The sequence below is a fragment of the Anolis sagrei genome, chromosome 2 (assembly GCF_037176765.1).
Source record: "Anolis sagrei isolate rAnoSag1 chromosome 2, rAnoSag1.mat, whole genome shotgun sequence".
In the NCBI taxonomy this organism is placed as follows: Eukaryota; Metazoa; Chordata; class Lepidosauria; order Squamata; family Dactyloidae; genus Anolis; species Anolis sagrei.
In genome coordinates this window covers 815,376-834,023 of record NC_090022.1, presented here as the reverse complement: position 1 = coordinate 834,023, position 18,648 = coordinate 815,376, and the positions used below count along the sequence as shown (strand labels likewise).

General features: G+C 50.1%; 1 protein-coding gene across 23 annotated transcripts in view; it reads left to right on the top strand.

Annotated features, from left to right (window-relative positions):
• The window catches only part of LOC132764002 (zinc finger protein 214-like), a 353,977-nt gene that overhangs the window by 224,100 nt on the left and 111,229 nt on the right, over positions 1 to 18,648 (top strand). For 9 of the 23 annotated variants that reach the window (XM_067464889.1, XM_067464888.1, XM_067464894.1 and 6 more), the window contains one exon: positions 2,684 to 4,693. The exons of 10 other annotated variants lie outside the window; for them this stretch is intronic. In XM_067464889.1, coding sequence (XP_067320990.1) covers positions 2,964 to 4,457 — 1,494 coding nt within the window. In that variant the 5' untranslated portion in view covers positions 2,684 to 2,963 and the 3' untranslated portion in view covers positions 4,458 to 4,693. Of the gene's footprint in view, positions 1 to 2,683; positions 4,694 to 14,260; positions 14,320 to 16,745; positions 16,810 to 18,648 lie in introns of those variants that run through there. 4 more of the 23 variants (XR_010909358.1, XM_067464878.1, XM_067464879.1 and 1 more) reach the window with 3 other exon arrangements.

Genomic DNA, 18,648 nt, shown 5'->3' with positions numbered 1-18,648 from the left:
GCCAAGGCCTCAAAACACACAATATAACAACACAAAACCTAAGCAAATTAAAGCAATTAAAGCATAATAAACAACAGGCAATAAACAATATACTAACACACAATAAAATAAAACTGGGCCGGGCCAGAGTAATGGGTACAGGATTAAAAGGGCTGATGTGACAGGTGGTCTTCCTTCCTTCCTTCCTTCCCTCCCTCCTCCGTCTTTCCTCTCCCCGCCAGAGATGCCCCTGCCCTGCCTCCTCCTCCTCCTCCTTCCCCTTCTGTGCCCGGCCTCCCCTCCTGCCTCCCCGGCCCCCTTCTCCCACCAGAGGAGACCCGGATCCCCTTGGGAAGAAGAAGAGCCAGGCAGCCCTGCCCTGCCTCTTGCCGCCCGGCCTTCCTTTCCCCTCTCTCGGCCTCTCTGGCCTTCCCTGCCTGGAAGAGCTCCTTGGGAAGAAGAGCCAGAGACTCCAGAGAATCCTAGAGCGGGAGGGCATCTCCTGGGCCATCACCCAGTCCAAGCTCTTTCACCCAAGAAGCAGGAAGATCGCCTTCAAAGCCCCCCTGACAGATGGCCAGCCAGCCTCTGCTTCAAAGCCTCCAAAGAGGGAGCCTCCACCACGCTCTGAGAAAGATCCCGCCCTGAACCGCTCTCCCTCGCACTCAGGAGGCATCTTTGGCACTGCGTGCCCATCCATCCTTTCCTGTAGTTTCAAGCCGTGGTGGCTCCATTGCGTCCTAGTCTCTCTCCAGGGCAGCAGAAAGGAAGCAGAAATGTCATCCAGCACATGGCAGACAAGATGGATTCTCTGATCTCTAATAATCTGGATGGTGTGGCAGTGTAGAAGGGGCCTCACACAAGACACCCAGCAGCCCTTCCTTCCATTATTATGGATGCGGCTTACAGAGGCCTCCCCTCCTGCCTCCTCGGCCCCCTTCTCCCACCAGAGGAGACCCGGATCCCCTTGGGAAGAAGAAGAGCCAGGCTGCCCTGCCCTGCCTCTTGCCGCCCGGCCTCCCTTTCCCCTCTCTCGGCCTCTCTGGCCTTCCCTGCCTGGAAGAGCTCCTTGGGAAGAAGAGCCAGAGACTCCAGAGAATCCTAGAGCGGGAGGGGATCTCCTGGGCCATCACCCAGTCCAACCCCTTTCACCCAAGAAGCAGGAAGATCGCCTTCAAAGCCCCCCTGACAGATGGCCAGCCAGCCTATGCTTCAAAGCCTCCACCACCCTCTGAGAAAGATCCCGCCCTGAACCGCTCTCCCTCGCACTCAGGAGGCATCTTTGGCACTGCGTGCCCATCCATCCTTTCCTGTAGTTTCAAGCCGTGGTGGCTCCATTGCGTCCTAGTCTCTCTCCAGGGCAGCAGAAAGGAAACTCCCCCCCTCCCCCCCCTCACATATCTACATATGCCCCCCCATTCCCTCCTCTCGGCCTTCTCTTCTTCAGGCTAAACATGCCCAACTCTGTAAGCCACTCCTCATAGGGCTTGTTCTCCGGACCCTTGGTCATTTTAGTCACCTTCCCGCTTTCTCTCTCTTAAAAGGAGACCGGAACCTCTTACAGTCAAAGCAACACGGGATATCATTGAAAACCGAAAAACACACACATTAAAATTAAACAGTGACGCTATTAAAATATAAACAGTCGGAACCAGTGAGAAGCCTCTTCCGAGCCAACCCAGCAAAAGGAAGCCAGCCCAGCCAGTCATCTTGTTGGCAATTACAGGCGCATTGGTTTATTTACTTTGGGCATTGAAATCCCGCCCCATCTCAACCTCCGCAGAGGGACTCGGGGCAGCTGGCAACAAAAGCATAAATATACATCTTATAAAACATTATAAAAACATCATAAAGTGTTTCTCATGAAGTAATGCAAGTGTTTGTTTATTATTTACGATATTTCTATCCCGCCTTTCTCAAACCCGAAGGGGACTCCAGGCGGCTGTGGTGGAAGCCCCTGCTTGACGCTTTGAGTGGGGCTCGGTCTCAGCTTCACTGGAAGGGGACCCTCAAGGAAACTCCCGCAAAGGGGCTCCCGGGGCCAAAGAGGGGCCCGTAGTGGGTGCAGTGAACGCAATGGCCTCCCTCCTCACCCTTGAGCCATACCACAAACATCATCTGTGGCACTGGGGGTCCACCCTTCCATCTCCCCTATACCCCTTCTCTCGTGTACTGCTGCTAGGCTGAGTGCCTTCCACCCTGTGCTTCTGCGTCCCTATCTCCACTTTTGTGGTCTTGGTGTAGAAGTTTGCTTTGTTTTTTTCTTTGCATTTGTTCTGCCTGAGGTCAGGAAAAAAATTGCTTCAGTTGGAAGAAATGAAGTATTTTTCTCCCAAGACTGACCACTTGGGATGGTCTGCCCGTACAGGTGGTCACTCAAGTTCTGAGTTGGGATGCGAGGAAGCGGGATCTAGGCAGGAAACGCTTTGCAACCTGAGCCCTTTCTGCACTGACCGTATTGTTAGAAGGCTTCCTTTGCAAAGATAGGATGACACTCTGGACACTCTCCCCTCTTTGCAAGGCTTGCTCTTTGTTGGGCAAGTGTTAAGGTACTTCTCAGTAGCCTGAGGCTCTTCTCAATAGGACCGCTCTTTCTCCCTTCTTCTCCGGCATTGGCTACAGCACCAAGCGATTGTTCCTATTGTTCAAGGAGAGACTTCTGTGCTCTGCTCCTGATAAGATTTTCCTCTCGTTTCTCTGGCAGGTAACCTCTGAAGGAACCTTGAGAAGAATACTTCCCTTTGTCTTAGGACAAGAATGAAATTGCCCAGCACTCACAAGAACAAGAAATAAGTTGGAGAAATTATATTTCAAGCTCCATAGCTGTGTATTCAAGGAGAAAAGGGAGGACTGTGCTGTGAACAGTGGGGCTTGGTAATTTATTTATTCAAATGGACTAGAGCAATACAAAGACTGAGAAGAGGAAATCAGGAGAACATATCTGTGACCTTCTGGCATAATATTTGAATAATACATTTAAAAGAATGGAAAATCTCCATTCCTTGTCAAAATCCCACACAGGGGAGAAGCGACATAACTGTATGGACTGTGGGAAATGTTTCACTGCAAGAAGTTCTCTTACTACACATCAACGAACTCACACAGGAGAGAAGCCGTACAAATGTGTGGAATGTGGAAAGAACTTCAGTCAGAGTGGAGATCTGCATATCCATCAAAGAACCCACACAGGGGAGAAGCCACATAAATGCATAGAATGTGGAAAGAGCTTCAGTGACAGTGGACATCTGCGTATCCATCAGAGAACCCACACAGGAGAGAAGCCACATAAATGCATGGAATGTGGAAAGAGCTTCAGTCAGAGTGGGAATCTGCGTATCCATCAAAGAACTCACACAGGAGAGAAGCCACATAAATGCATGGAATGTGGAAAGAGCTTCAGTGAAAGTGGGACTCTGCGTATCCATCAGAGAACCCACACAGGGGAGAAGCCACATACATGCATGGAATGTGGAAAGAGATTCAGTCGGAGTGACAGTCTGCGTATCCATCATAGAACCCACACAGGAGAGAAGCCACATAAATGCATGGAATGTGGAAAGAGCTTCAGTCACAGTGGGACTCTGCGTATCCATCAAAGGATCCACACAGGGGAGAAGCCACATAAATGCATGGAATGTGGAAAGAGCTTCAGTTGGAGTGGAAATCTGCGTAAGCATCAAAGAACCCACACAGGAGAGAAGCCACATAAATGCATGGAATGTGGAAAGAGCTTCAGTGAAAGTGGGACTCTGCATATCCATCAAAGAACGCACACAGGGGAGAAGCCACATAAATGCATGAAATGTGGAAAGAGTTTCAGTCGGAGTGGAAATCTGCGTAAGCATCAAAGAACCCACACAGGAGAGAAGCCACATAAATGCATGGAATGTGGAAAGAGCTTCAGTGAAAGTGGGACTCTGCATATCCATCAAAGAACCCACACAGGGGAGAAGCCACATAAATGCATGGAATGTGGAAAAGGCTTCAGTGTAAGTGGACATCTGCGTATCCATCAAAGGGTCCACACAGGGGAGAAGCCACATAAATGCATGGAATGTGGAAAGAGCTTCAGTCAGAGTTCACATCTGCGCATCCATCAAAGAACGCACACAGGGGAGAAGCCACATAAATGCATGGAATGTGGAAAGAGCTTCAGTAAGAGTTCACATCTGCGCATCCATCAAAGAACCCACACAGGGGAGAAGCCACATAAATGCATGGAATGTGGAAAAGGCTTCAGGGAGAGTGGAAACCTGCGTTCCCATCAAAGGATCCACACAGGGGAGAAACCACATAAATGCATGGAATGTGGAAAGAGCTTCAGGGAGAGTGGAAAGCTGCGTTCCCATCAAAGGGTCCACACAGGAGAGAAGCCACATAAATGCATGGAATGTGGAAAGAGCTTCAGTAAAAGTGGGACTCTGCGTAAGCATCAAAGAACCCACACAGGGGAGAAGCCACATAGTGTATATACTTGAGTATAAGCCGACCAAATATAAGAGGGAAAAATTGGGAAAACTTATTGAGTTGAGTATAGGCCGAGGGTGGGGAATGCAGCAGCTATTGGTAAATTTCAAGACTAAAAATAAAAATAGATAGCAATAAAATTACGTTAATTGAGGCATCTGTAGGTTAAATGTTTCTGAATAATTGCATAAATCTGTAATTTAAGATAAGACTGTCCAACTCTGATTAAATCATTATTCTAACCTTCTTCATTGTAAATGTGCTTATGTATCCTTCCAATAATAATAAATAGGGTAAAATAATAAATGCAATGATAGCTTGAAATAATAAGTGTAATAATAACAATGATAGCATAAAATAATGTAATAATAATAAATAGAAACAATAATATTAACAGAATAAAATAATAAATGTAGTAATAGTGATAGAGTAAAATAATAAATGTAATAATAATAGAATAAAATTATAAACAACAACAAATTTATTAATTATTTATTTTATTGCAGTTACTTTTACCCCGCCCTTCTCAACCCCCTGGGGGACTCAGGGCGGCTTACAAAAAAGGCACAATTTGATGCCTGCAAAGGTACAAATATATAAAAACAACAATCAACATTTATCACAAATTAACATTAACAAACCATAATCAATTAAAAACTAATCATACAACTCCGCGCACATTATCCAGCGTTCCTTAATTCCATTCCGTACATCAGTTCCATTCCATTGCCACGTCCTTTTTCATCTGCCTGGTGGTCCGAAAGCCTGATCCCAAATCCACATCTTCAACTTTTTCCTAAATGAAAGGAGGAGGGATGATGCTGCTTCCCCCGGGAGTGAGTTCCGTAAGTCGGGGGCCACCACCGAGAAGGCCCTGCTCCTCGTCCCTGCCATCTCACTTGTGATAGAGGCGGGGTCGTGAGCAGGGCCTCTCCAGAAGATCTCAGATTCCGAGGTGGGACGTAGCGGGAGATCCGTTCGGACAGATACACTGGGCCAGAACCGTATAGGTTTTTGTAGGTTAAGACCAGCACTTTGAATTGTGCTCAGAATTGAATCGGCAGCCAGTGGAGCTGACATAACAGGGGGGTGGTGTGCTCCCTGTATGACGCTCCAGTTAGTACTCCGGCTGCCTCCCGCTGGACTAGTTGGAGTTTCCGAACAGTCTTCAAAGGCAACCCCTCGTAGAGTGCGTTGCAGTAATCCAGTCGGGATGTAACAAGAGCGTGGACCACCGTGGCCAGATCTGACCTCCCAAGGTACGGGCGCAGCTGGCGCACAAGTTTTAATTGTGCGAAACCTCTCCCGGCCACCGCCGAGACCTGGGGTTCCAGGCTCAGCGATGAGTCCAGGATCACTCCCAAGCTGTGAACCTGCGTCTTCAGGGGGAGTGTAACCCCGTCTAACACAGGCTGTAACCCTATGCCCTGTTTGGCCTTACGACTGACCAGTAGGACCTCTGTCTTGTCTGGATTCAGTTTCAATTTGTTAGCTCTCATCCAGTCCGACACAGCAGCCAAGCACCGGTTCAAGGTCTGGACAGCCCCCTTGGGGCAATGATAATCAAATTATTGCCATAGTTTATTTTAACTACAGTATAGATTTTGGGGAAAAGGCTGTGTGTATATGAATAATAAAAAGTGGGAAAGACTGACTTGGGTGAGAAAGAAGGACTGGAATCGTGGAAAAGTTGGAATGGGAAGGAGTGTTTGAAAAAGTGGGAAAGTGATGTGGAAAGGGGGTCTCTGGGAAAGTGAGAAGCCGTACAAATGTGTGGAATGTGGAAAAAGCTTCAGTCAGAGTGGAAAACTGCGTTCCCATCAATGGACCCACACAGGGGAGAAGCCATATAAATGCATGGAATGTGGAAAGAGCTTCAGTCAGAGTGGACATCTGCGTACCCATCAAAGGACCCACACAGGGGAGAAGCCATATAAATGTGTGGAATGTGGAAAGAGCTTCAGTCACAGTGTGATTCTGGGTAGCCATCAAAGGAGCCACACAAGGGAAAATGCATTAGACAGCAAAGAGCTCACACACACCTAGAGGAGACCTGCCTGTATGTTTCGAAGGGTCCCAGGTAGACAAAACATTGGGGCGATGGGCAGAAAAAGAAGGCTGCCAACTTGCTCTCTCTGTGTCATGTGCAGCAGTTTGTGTGGTCTGGCTTGGTTCCTAGCTATATTTTTGGATTACATGAAACTCAAGATTTTACCTGTATGATCACCTTCATACATGATTTGTGAGAAAACTGTTTGTATTATTCTGGTGTTCTCGGGTTGTTATTTGCTTGCATGTGTTTGGATTTGGCAAGGCTGTATTGTTTTGAATCAGCAGACTGGCCTAAAAAGGTTTAACGACCTTTGCCTGCGTTATTCTCCTGTCTCACTCTTTCTCTTGTGCTCTCAGAGAAGTGCTCATCCTCCTCCTCTTCCCCATAAACTAGAGCTCATAAATAAGTTTTAAAAAGATTCCTGAAGGAGAGTGGGAAGGGGCCATGTTTACTTCTTTCAGGAGGGAGTTCCAGAGGTGGGGAGCGACCACGGAAAAGACCCCTTCTGTCGTCCCCACCAGCCGCGCTTGAGACGAGAGTGGGACTGAGAGAAGGGCCTCCTCTGCAAACCACAGCGCCCAGGGCGGTTTGTGTTCGGAGATGCGGCTTTGTAGATAGTCTGGTCCCGAACCGTTTGGGGCTTTCTGGGTAATGACCAGCACTTGTATTTAGCCCAGAAGCAGATAGTGGAACTGCCCTAATGTAGGAATTGTCCGTTCCCTGTACGATGCTCCAGTACCTGGCTGCAGATCTTTGGACCAATTGCAGCTTCTGTACTACCTTCAAAGGCAGTCCCACATAGAGAGCGTTGCGGTAATCCAGACGGGGTGTAACTAAGATGTGTACTACCATGGCCAAATCTGGCGTCTCAAGGTATGGGCGCAGTTGGTACACAAGTTTTAATTGTGGGAAATCTTTTCTAGCCACCCCCAATACCTGGGGTTCCAGGGTCAGCGATGAGTCCAGGATCACCCCCAGACTGCGATCCGTGTCTTGAGGGAAGTGTGACTCCATCCAACACAGGCTGTCATCCCACACCCTGATCCGCCTCCCAACTGACCAGGAGTACCTCTGTTTTGTCTGGACTTACACTCAACTTGTGAGCTCTCACCCAGTCCATCACTGGTGACAGGCACTGGTTCAGGAGCAGGGTGGCATCCTTGGCTTTGGGTGGAAAAGAGTGTCAATGAGTTGGGTGTCATCGGCATACATTTGACACCAAACTCCAAAACTCTGGATGATCTCTCCCGGCGGTTTCATGTAATTGTTAGATAGCCTGAGGGAGAACCTTCAACCCTGAGGGACACCCCCGGCCAGGGAGTCAAACAGGAGTCCCCCCCAGCACCACCACCTGGGTCTGACCTTCCAGGAAGGACGGCTTGCTTTCTGCCATTGGTCAGAGGCCTTGCCATCATTGTCTGCGTATGTAATCCACCGCCATCCCTGTTGTGAGAAGTTCTCATTGTGTTTGTGAGTATATGAAGAGAAGACCTGTAAATAGTTACAAGTAGCAGATAAATCAAGCCTAAAACCTCCATGGACTTTGGATGAAAGTTTATATGACTATATAATTAATGTTATTGTTTATGGTTTTATATTATTGTTATTGTGATATTGCTGCATTGAATTGTTGAATTGTTCTCAACCCTCAGGGGTTGAGAAGAGTGGGGCAGAAATGTTGCCAATAAATAAATAAAAGTCAGAACTCAAGAGTGTTGACTCCAAGAGATGAGCTACTTGACAAGGCCAGAGGCTGTGACACTGTGACCAGGACTCTGCGGTGTTTTGGGGGTTGGAATGAACTACTTGTCTATGAGACAGTCTGTCCCATTGCAAAGCTGGAAGAGGCCATGAGAGGATTGCATTCACGTGCCTGCCTAGCAGGGGAGTTGTGCGTGTTTGGACTCTGCTTCTCCTTGTCCTCCACCCCACACTCACACTGACAAAGTGTGCAGGCCTCACCTAAACAACAGAAAGAACGTCCTGATGGGAAGAGCTGTCCAGTAGTGGAGTCTGCTCCCACCGGGAGTCCATAAGAGTCTCCTTTGGAGGTTTCTAAGCAGAGACGGCATGACCATCTCTTGGGTGTTCTTTGGTTGGTTGATCTTGCGTGGTCTGAGGAGGATTGGCCCATCCGCACACAAGCAGACCTGACTGGGAGGAGGAGGAGATGTGTGTCCTTCAGCCACAACACCCTTGACCCAGTGGGTCGTGGAGTCCATCCCCGTTCTGCTCCAAGCAGCATCTCCAGCGAGAGCGTCCTCCGCAGGTCGCTCTCCAGCCTCTTTTTGGGGTCATCCAGGGAGAGGAACCCCCTCCTCTCTCGGCCTTGCCTTCTCACCCAAATAGAAGAATCACAGAGTAGTAGAGTTGGGTGAGACCACGTGGACTACCTAGTCCACCCTCTTCTTCCATGCAGGAAAAGCAGAATCCCTTGGCAGAACCCCATCTGCCAGGTGAGCAAAGGCGCGCTCAGAATCCCACTGGCTATTTCTGCTGTTGGCGCATCACACTCTTGGCTCATGTTCCGCTTGCTGTCCACTCAGACTCTTCTGAGATCTTTCCCGCGTGTCACTCTGTTGCCGAGCCAGGCACAACCCACCCTGTCTCTGTGGATTTCCCTTCTTTCTGCCCGAGTGGAGTCTTCTCCTGGTTGGAGTTCATTCTGTGAGTGTTGACCCAGCGTTCTCCTCTGTTGCGGTCACTGTGGATTATTCTGGTCCTCCTTCTGGAGTCCTCGCTCTCCACCCTTCGGGGCTGGTCACTTCCCTCATCACAAGCCCACCTCACATTAGCATTCTCTAGCCCACGTTTGACTCGTGTGTTTGCCAGAAGAAGATCATGGGGGACCTTGGCAAAGGCCTTACTATTCTTGTACCATGTCAGAAGCGACATACTGCAAATCCCTTCTGGCGTGAGAGGATTGGGAGGGATAGCCAATAGTCCAGAGGACAGGAGCAGAATTCAAAACGATCTTGACAGATTAGAGAGATGGGCCAAAACTAACAAAATGAAGTTCAACAGTGACAAATGCAAGATACTCCACTTTGGCAGAAAAAATGAGATGCAAAGATACAGAATGGGGGACGCCTGGCTCGAGAGCAGTACGTGTGAAAAAGATCTTGGAGTCCTCGTGGACAACAAGTTAAACATGAGCCAACAATGTGATGTGGCGGCAAAAAAAGCCAATGGGATTTTGGCCTGCATCAATAGGAGCATAGTGTCTAGATCTAAGGAAGTAATGCTACCCCTCTATTCTGCTTTGGTTAGACCACATCTGGAATATTGTGTCCAATTCTGGGCACCACAATTCAAGAGAGATATTGACAAGCTGGAAAGTGTCCAGAGGAGGGCGACTAAAATGATCAAGGGTCTGGAGAACAAGCCCTATGAGGAGCGGCTTAGGGAACTGGGCATGTTTAGCCTGAAGAAGAGAAGGCTGAGAGGAGATATGATAGCCATGTATAAATATGTGAGAGGAAGCCACAGGGAGGAGGGAGCAAGCTTGTTTTCTGCTTCCTTGGAGACTAGGACACGGAACAATGGCTTCAAACTACAAGAAAGGAGATTCCATCTGAACATTAGGAAGAACTTCCTGACTGTGAGAGCCGTTCAGCAGTGGAACTCTCTGCCCCGGAGTGTGGTGGAGGCTCCTTCCTTGGAAGCTTTTAAGCAGAGGCTGGATGGCCATCTGTCAGGGGTGATTTGAATGCAATATTCCTGCTTCTTGGCAGGGGGTTGGACTGGATGGCCCATGAGGTCTCTTCCAACTCTTTGATTCTATGATTCTATGATTCTATGATTCTATGATTCACCGTCTACAGAGATGTTGCCAGTGGATGCCCAGATGTGTTTCACCTGGGCAACGTCTCTGTAGACGGCAATTTCTCTCAAACCAGAAGTAACTTGCAGGGAGACTTCTCTCATGTTCCTGCAAGCTAGAGCTAATAGACAGGAGCTCACCCCATCTTGTAGGTTGAACTGGCAACCTTCAGGTCAGCAACCCATCTTTCTGGTCAGCGGTCCAGCCAGCACAACGGCTTGACCCATTGCACCACTGTAGCTCCACAAAGGCCTTATTGACATCATGGATTTCCCTCTCACGAGCTTCAACACAGTAGCTTTACACCTGAGGCCTTCAAGCTGAGGTCTACTCAAATTGAGGCCTCACACTGAGGCCTTCTCACTCTGAGGCCTGCTGAGCTACAGGCACACCTGCTTATATTGAACTGCACCCATGTAACCTTTTCAGAGCTTGGCTTACATTTTTGTCATTAAGTCTTCCTAGTTAATGTTTCATATTTCTGACACACACAGAGAGAGAGAGAGACTGAAGGGGAGCAGGACAGAAGCCCAACCCAAAAGGCAGGTAGGGAGGGAGGGAGGGCCAGGCTTGTGGATGGGGTTGAGTAGTCCTTGGATGGGAAGGTGTTCCATAGCTGAGGCTGGTTTCTCTCATGTCCCCACAAGCTAAAGCTGGCAGACGGGAGTTCATCCCATCTTGTGGATTCAAATTGGCAACCTTCAGGTCAGCAGTCCAGCCGGTACAAGGGTCCAACCCCCTGCAACCGTGGTCCCATGAAGACCTTCCTGAAATCAAGATATTCTGTAACCAAGACATTCCTCCTAATCTTCTGACCACGTCTCTTCTCTCTCCTTGATGCCAGAGAGGCTTTCTCCGATGTCCACTTCCAAGCCATAGTCAACATTGTCAGGTGTCCTTTTAACTTAATTGCCCGAAGGCCTGGTCCCACATCCACGTTTTTACCTTCTTTCTAAAGATGAGGAAGGATGACGACGACATAATTTCCCCATGAAGTGAATTCCACAGGTGGCGGGGGGGGGGGGGCACCACCGAGAAGGCCCTGACCCTTGCTCTCTCCAAATGTATTTGAGACAGAGGCGGGGCCGAGAGCAGCCCCCCCCCCCCCCAGAAGATCTTAAACTCCGAGGTGGGACGTAGAAGGAGATAGGTTCGGACAGGTATGCTGGACCGGAGCCGTATAGGGTTTTATAGGTCAAGAGCAGCACTTTGAATTGTGCTCAGAATTGGATCGGCAGCCAGTGGAGCTGACATATATGTATGTGTCATTTGTTTGTCGTATTTTAGAGAGGCCTTGCCATTGTTGTCTGCATATGCAGTCCATCCCCATCCTTGTTGTGTGAACTTATTCTGTCTGAGAGTATATTTAGATATTAAAAGAAGACCTGTACATAGTTATAAGTAGCAAATAAGTCAAGAATCAAACCCCCAAGTCAGGACTCAAGAGTGTTGCTTCCAAGAGATGAGCTCCTTTACAAGGCCAGAGGCCGTGACCAGGACTCTGCGCTGAAACTGGGCCATTGGAAGAGAGGACTTCCCACCCACGGGCTCCCCACCCCAGCGTGCGCTTCCCTTCCTCTTACTTGCCACCTGCTGTTTCCACTCTAGAGTAAGAGGCGCTCACAACCTGGGGATCACAACCAGACACAGTGGAGGCATCTGCCCTTGCGCTTGGCTACTCTGCTGCTGAATACACATGCCCAGTGTGGGACACATCTCACCTCATTAAAACAGTGGACGTGGTTCTGAATGAGACAGGACGCATTATCACAGGATGCCTACGGCCCATTCCGATGGAGAAATTATACTGTTTAGGCGGTATTAGGCACCGCTGGGAAATGTTTGTGTGAGTCAGGAGCCACTTGAGAAATTGCAAGTCCCACAAGGATGGTAGAACATCAAAACATCAGTGTGTCCCCTGGGCAACGTCTTTGAAGACGGCTCGGAAGCTCCAATTAGTCCAACGTTCGGCAGCCATGATACTAACAGGAGCGGAGTGCAGGGAGCATACAACTCCTCTGCTGCACCAGCTCCACTGGCTGCCGATTTGCTACCAGGCTCAATTCAAAGTGCGGGCGTTGGCCTATAAAGCCTTCAAACTACAAGAGAGGAGATTCCATCTGAACATGAGGAAGAACTTCCTGACTGTGAGAGCCGTTCAGCAGTGGAACTCTCTGCCCCAGAGGGAGTGTGGTGGAGGCTCCTTCTTTGGAGGGTTTTAAGCAGAGGCTGGATGGCCATCTGTCGGGGGTGGTTTGAATGCAATATTCCTGCTTCTTGGCAGAATGGGGTTCGACTGGATGGCCCATGAGGTCTCTTCTAACTCTTTGATTCTATGATTCTATGATTCTATGATTCTATGAAACGGTTCCGGCCCAACCTACCTATCCGAACGTATCTCTGCCTATGAACCCACCAGGACCCTAAGATCTTCTGGGGGAGGCCCTGCTCTCGATCCCGCCTGCATCACAGGTGCGGCTGGCGGGGACGAGAGACAGGGCCTTTTCCGTGGTGGCCCCTCGGCTGTGGAACGCCCTTCCCATGGAGGTGAGATCAGCCCCCTCGCTAATGGTGTTCCGAAGGAGATTAAAAACTTGGATGTTTGAACGGGCATTTGGTTAATCGATGCAATGAATGTGACGATTACAGGAATGGAAATATGGACGACGAATTTGGATCACGACTCTAGTTATGAGATGCATTGTGTTGTCTATTGTTGTGTCAATATTGTGTATTGTGCTCTAATGGTTTTAAATTGTATATCGTTGATGGATCTTATCCTTGTTGTAAACCGCGTTGAGTCGCCTGTTAGGCTGAGAAACTGCGGTATACAAGGAAAGTAAAGTAAGTAAGTAAATAAATAAATAAATAAACGTCCTTGCAGATGGCCAATTCTCTCACAGCAGAAGTGACTTGCAGTTCAGTTTGAGACACCTCATGGGAAAGGTGCCTTCCCTCCTCCTCTGACTAGGGAGTATTTGGGGGTGGGCCCTGCCCCCTCCTCCCGAGGGACTCTCCCTCTTCCCTCCACAGGGCTCAGTCTTGGGACGCTTCCCCTTTCCATGGGCTTCCCTTTTCCCCCTCTCTTCCAGGCCTTCCCCTTCCTTCCTTCCTTCCTTCCTTCCTGGCCTAACAGGCTATTCCTGGGCTTCTTCCTCTTGCAGATCAACACCTTTGCCCTCACAGAGGTTCCTCTCACTCCAAACTGACACAGGAGCTTCACACAGTAGAGTGACACCTGAGGCCTTCAACCTGGGGCTTCTCTCACACTGAGGCCTTCTCTCACTGAGGCCAACTAACACTGAGGCCGGCTAAGCTACAGGTCCAGATGCCTATATTGAGCTGCATCCATTCAACCAATATTTCTGATCCAGAGAGAGAGAGAGAGAGAGAGACTGAAGGGGAGCAGAACAGGAGCCCCGTCCAACAGGGGGGGGGGGGGGGTTGCAGGCTTGAGGACTGGGCTGAGTGGTCCTTGGGTGAGGAGGCTGTGGTCCATCTCCAGCCTGGCTGGTCTCCCTCTCCCTCTCTCTCCCTCTCTCTCTCTCTCTGAATGGCAGGAATGACAGAGGGAGAATTCTCTTGGGAGGCCGGGTCTGCCTGGAGACTGGTGACGCGGCCAGCGGAGGCCCACTCCCATTGGCGCATCATCCCGGGAATTCTCTTCAAGAAGGAAGGAAGGAAGGGAGGGCGGAGGAGTTTCTGCCCGGAGACCGGTGACGCCAGAGAGGGAGGCGAATTGCTATTGGCGGGCGGGCGCTGAGCCTTCGGAGGAGAAGGAAGGAAGGAAGGAAGGGGGCGCTCTTGCTCCTGACTGGCCAGCGCCGCCAAGAAGCCCCGCCCCTCTCTGGGCACCCAGCCCCCGCGCGGCCATGGCCATGTTTGGTGCTGGCGGAAGCCCAGCGAGAGGGGCCGGGCTCCGTGTCCTAGAGAGGCGGGGGAGGCTCGGGCGAGGAGGCCTTCTTCCCCCGTGAGGAGGAGAGCCCTTCGAGTGCGGGTGAGTGGCGCAGGCCTGGGCTCCTCCTGTGGGGCCGCCTCCTCCTCCTCCTCGGCCTCCGAGCCCGCCTCTCCCTCCCTCCCTCCCTCCCTCCCTCCCTGCTTCCCCTTCCTTCCTTCCTTCCTTCCTTCCTTCCTTCCTTCCTTCCTTCCTTCCTTCCTTCCTTCCTTCCTTCCTTCCAGGCTGCCCCCCTTCCCGAGGAGCAGGAGGAGGGAACCCAGGCTGCGAGCGAGCGAGAGAGAGAGAGAGAGAGAGAGCGGCCTCCTCCTCCTCCTCCTCGGCCTGGGCCCTCCTGTGGCAAGGGAGGCTCGCCTCCTCCACTCCACAGCATGGGCCAGCCTTCTCTCTCTCTCTCTCTCTCTCTCTCTTTGTTGACGACCTTGATCAGCCGCCCTTCTTCCTCTGTGACTGACGGGGTCAGGATGGGTGGCCTTTGGAGTCCCCCCAGACTGCCTGGAGTTCGGAGGAGCCCCCTCCCTCCCTCCCTCCCTCCCTCCCTCCCTCCCTCCCTCCCTTCCTTCCTTCTCTGGAGGTTTTGAGCCGAGGCTGGATGGCCATCTGCGAGGGGGGATCTGGTGGTGCCTTCCTGCTTGACAGAAGGGGGTGGGAATGGATGGCCTCGAGGGTGTCCCGCCCGACTCCCTCCTGCCCTGACCACCCTGGACACTGGGGAGGCTTTCCTGGGCTGGGTCCAGCGGGGGGGGGGGGCTCCTCCTTCCTTCCTTCTCGGGAGGGCTCTCAGCAGAGGCTGGGTGGGCATCTGTCAGGAGGGCTTGTGCTGTGTCCTCCTCCTTTCTGGGCTCTTCCAACTCTATGTCTCTCCATTTATTCATTTATGACACCTCCATCCCGCCCTTCTCACCCCGAAGGAAGGAAAGAAGGAAGGAAGGAAGGAAGGAAGGGGACTCAAAGCAGATCGCAAGATGCATTTACTTACAATATATTATATTATGCGCATTATATATTACTATACTATAACATTGTATTCTAATATTATTAGTAATATTACATGTCCTATAAATTATATATTTATGATATCATATTACTATTATTATTATTATTATTATTATTATAACTTTATTTGTACCCCGCTAGCATCTCCCAAGGGATTCGATGCGGCTTACAGCAGGCCGGAGCCCAACACAATACAACAATACAATACATAGCAAATAAAACAATTAAAGCAGAAAACAATAGCAATAACAACACAACAGAACATTATTAGGATTATATTGTATTAAATTATAATATTATATGTATACATTATATATTATATTACACTTTTCACATACCACAGGAGACAAGGTGGGACTGTCTTCCGGCCCCTCTCTCTTCACTCTGGCCCAGAGCAGCGGTTGGTGCCCTGCGGTCATCATGGGGGCCAGAGGGCAGTGCCAAAGGGGCCCCCTCCCTCCCTCCCTCCCTCGACAGCCCTTCATTCCTCCCCCTTGGAGCCCCCCTCCCTCCCCTCCTTCCTTCCCTGCCCAAAGTAGACCCTTCAAGGAGGGGCAGGAAGGGAGGGGTTCTGGTCCCAAAGAAGGAGCCTGGTTGGGGAGGAGCCCCTTCCCCCAATTAGGGGGCCAGAGCGAAAAGTGAGACCCGCCTGGTGTGCCCACAGATAGACAGGGAGAGACTGGACTTCCACACTCTTCAAGGGAAACATTGGGAGCCACGGGACTGGCTTTGCCCACCTTGGAATTCTGAAGCCTGGGCCTGGATCCGCACTTCCTTCTCTCCCAGGATCTGACCCCACATCCTCTGCCTTGAGCTTGATTCTGGGAGTCCGCGCAGCCAAATAACTCGGGATCAGATCCTGAGAGACAGGGCGTCTGGACGTTGCCTGAGACACACAGCCCGAATTCTCTGCCCTGGGAAGCCAGAATGGCAACAACAACAACAACAACCAGCTCTAAGGAGTTTTGGTACTTGGTCAATGGACGGAGTAATTCAAGCCCCACCTTCCCCTCATTTAAACATATCTGGTCCTTTTCCCACCCTCTCTCAGGCCAGTGAGAGAGAAGCCCAGAGCTGAGCCAGAGATTCTCCTGAATGGACTGACCGGTCCCCTCTTTCAGGACGGAAATGGCAGGCCTCTCGTGTCTTGACTTGACTCTTGTTCCAGCTGGACTTCTGCCTGGCGTCCATTCCGTCAGGGTTCCCTCTGGATTCCTTCTTCGTGGCCCTTTGCTGACCTTCCATTTCTCCTTCCATTTTTCCTTCTTGCTTGGCTCCCTCCTTCTCATCCCGCTTTCCCAGTTTCCATTGTCCTTCTTTGGGGGTCACTAGAGATCTCTTCAAAATGGCCTTTAGTTGATCCAGCTTGCCATTGGCAGTCCTGATTAATCCATTCAGAATTCCCAGTGGTTTCATCACTTCTGTGCCTTCAGCCAACATCTTCTTATGTTGTTTTCCTTTCTCCATTTTAGGAGGTTTCAACTGAACGCTGGATTTCTTCTTTAAGCGCTTTTCTCCCATCGATGTCGTATTTTGGTAAGTTTTCAAATAAATCTTTTTTTGCAAACAAGCTCCTATATTTGGCAATGCTTCAGGAAGATGTTTGATAAATCCGTATTTATCGTGTCAGGAGCAACCAGACAGTTGTATTACATTTTTAACAAAACAAACAGACAAATCACAAAGTTTGCAGGCTTGGTAGTTGATTAAATGTCCTTCGACTAGTATCTGGCCCCTTGGAGTGCCTCTGGTGTTGCCGCAAGAAGGTCCTCCATCGTTCATCATGTGGCAGGGCGCAGGGTGCATTGCAGCAGGTGGTCTGTGGTTTGCTCCTCTCTGGACTCACATGTCGTGGATTCCACCCTGTAGCCCCATTTCTTGAGGTTGGCTTTGCATCTCGTGGTGCCAGAGCGCAGTCTGTTCAGCGCCTTCCAAGTCGCCCAATCTTCTGTGTGCCCAGGGGGGAGTCTCTCATTTGGTATCAGCCATTGGTTGAAGTTCTGGGGTTGAGCCTGCCACTTTTGGAGTCTCGCTTGCTGAGGTGTTCCAGCGAGTGTCTCTGTAGTTCTTAGAAAACTATTTCTAGATTTAAGTCATTTACGTGCTGGCTGATACCCATGCAAGGGTGAGCTGGAGATGTCTCTGCCTTGGTCCTTTCACTATTGGCTGCTACTTTCCGGCAGATGTCAGGTGGTGCAATACCGGCTAGACAGTGTAATTTCTCCAGTGGTGTAGGGTGCAGACACCCTGTGATAATGCGGCATGTCTCATTAAGAGCCACATCCACTGTTTGAGCGTGGTGAGATGTGTTCCACACTGGGCATGCATACTCAGCAGCAGTGTAGCATAGCGCAAGGGCAGATGTCTTCACTGTGTCTGGTTGTGATCCCCAGGTTGTGCCATTCAGCTTTCTTATGTTATTATTTCTAGCACCCACTTTTTGCTTGATGTTCAGGCAGTGCTTCTTGTAGGTCAGAGCACGGTCCAGAGTGACTCCCAGGTATTTGGGTGTGCTGCAATGCTCCAGTGGGATTCCTTCCCAGGTGATCCTCAGAGCTCGGGATGCTTGTCTGTTCTTGAGATGGAAAGCACATGTCTGTGTTTTAGAGGGATTAGGGATCAGCTGGTTTTCCCTGTAATAGGCAGTAAGGGCACCTAGAGCTTCGGAGAGCTTCTGTTCAACCATCTCAAAGCTCCCTGCTTGAGCAGTAATGGCATAATCATCAGCATAGATGAAGCTCTCTGTCCCTTCTGGCAGTGGCTGGTCATTTGTGTAGATGTTGAACATGGATGGAGCAAGCACGCTCCCCTGAGGCAGGCCGTTCTTCTGTTTCCGCCATCTGCTTCTCTGGCCCTGGAACTCAACAAAAAAGCTCCTGTTTTGTAGCAGGTTTCCTCTGAGGCGGGTGAGGTGGTCGTCCTTTGTGATATTATACATTTTTCTCAGGAGGAGGCAGCGGTGGTTCACAGTCTCATAAGCCGCTGACAGGTCTATGAAGACAGCTCCTGTGATCTGCTGCCTTTCAAAGCCATCTTCTATGTGGTGAGTCAGGTTCAGCACTTGCGATGTGCAGCTTTTGCCTTTTCTGAAGCCAGCTTGCTGTGGAATCAGACAGGGGTCTATTTTTTCCGTAATTCTATGCAAAATAAGTCTCTCCAGAACCTTGTAGAGGTGGCACAACAGGGAGATTGGTCTGTAGCTTTTTGGGTCATTACGGTCTTTGCCTGGCTTCAAGATGGCGATGACTCTTGCTTTCCTCCAGATTTTGGGGATCTGACAGGATGCAGTGCAGTTGTTCATCAGCTCCAGCAGCCAGCGCCTTGCTTTTGGGCCAAAGTTCTTGATGTGTTCCATCCGTAGATCATCCAGGCCAG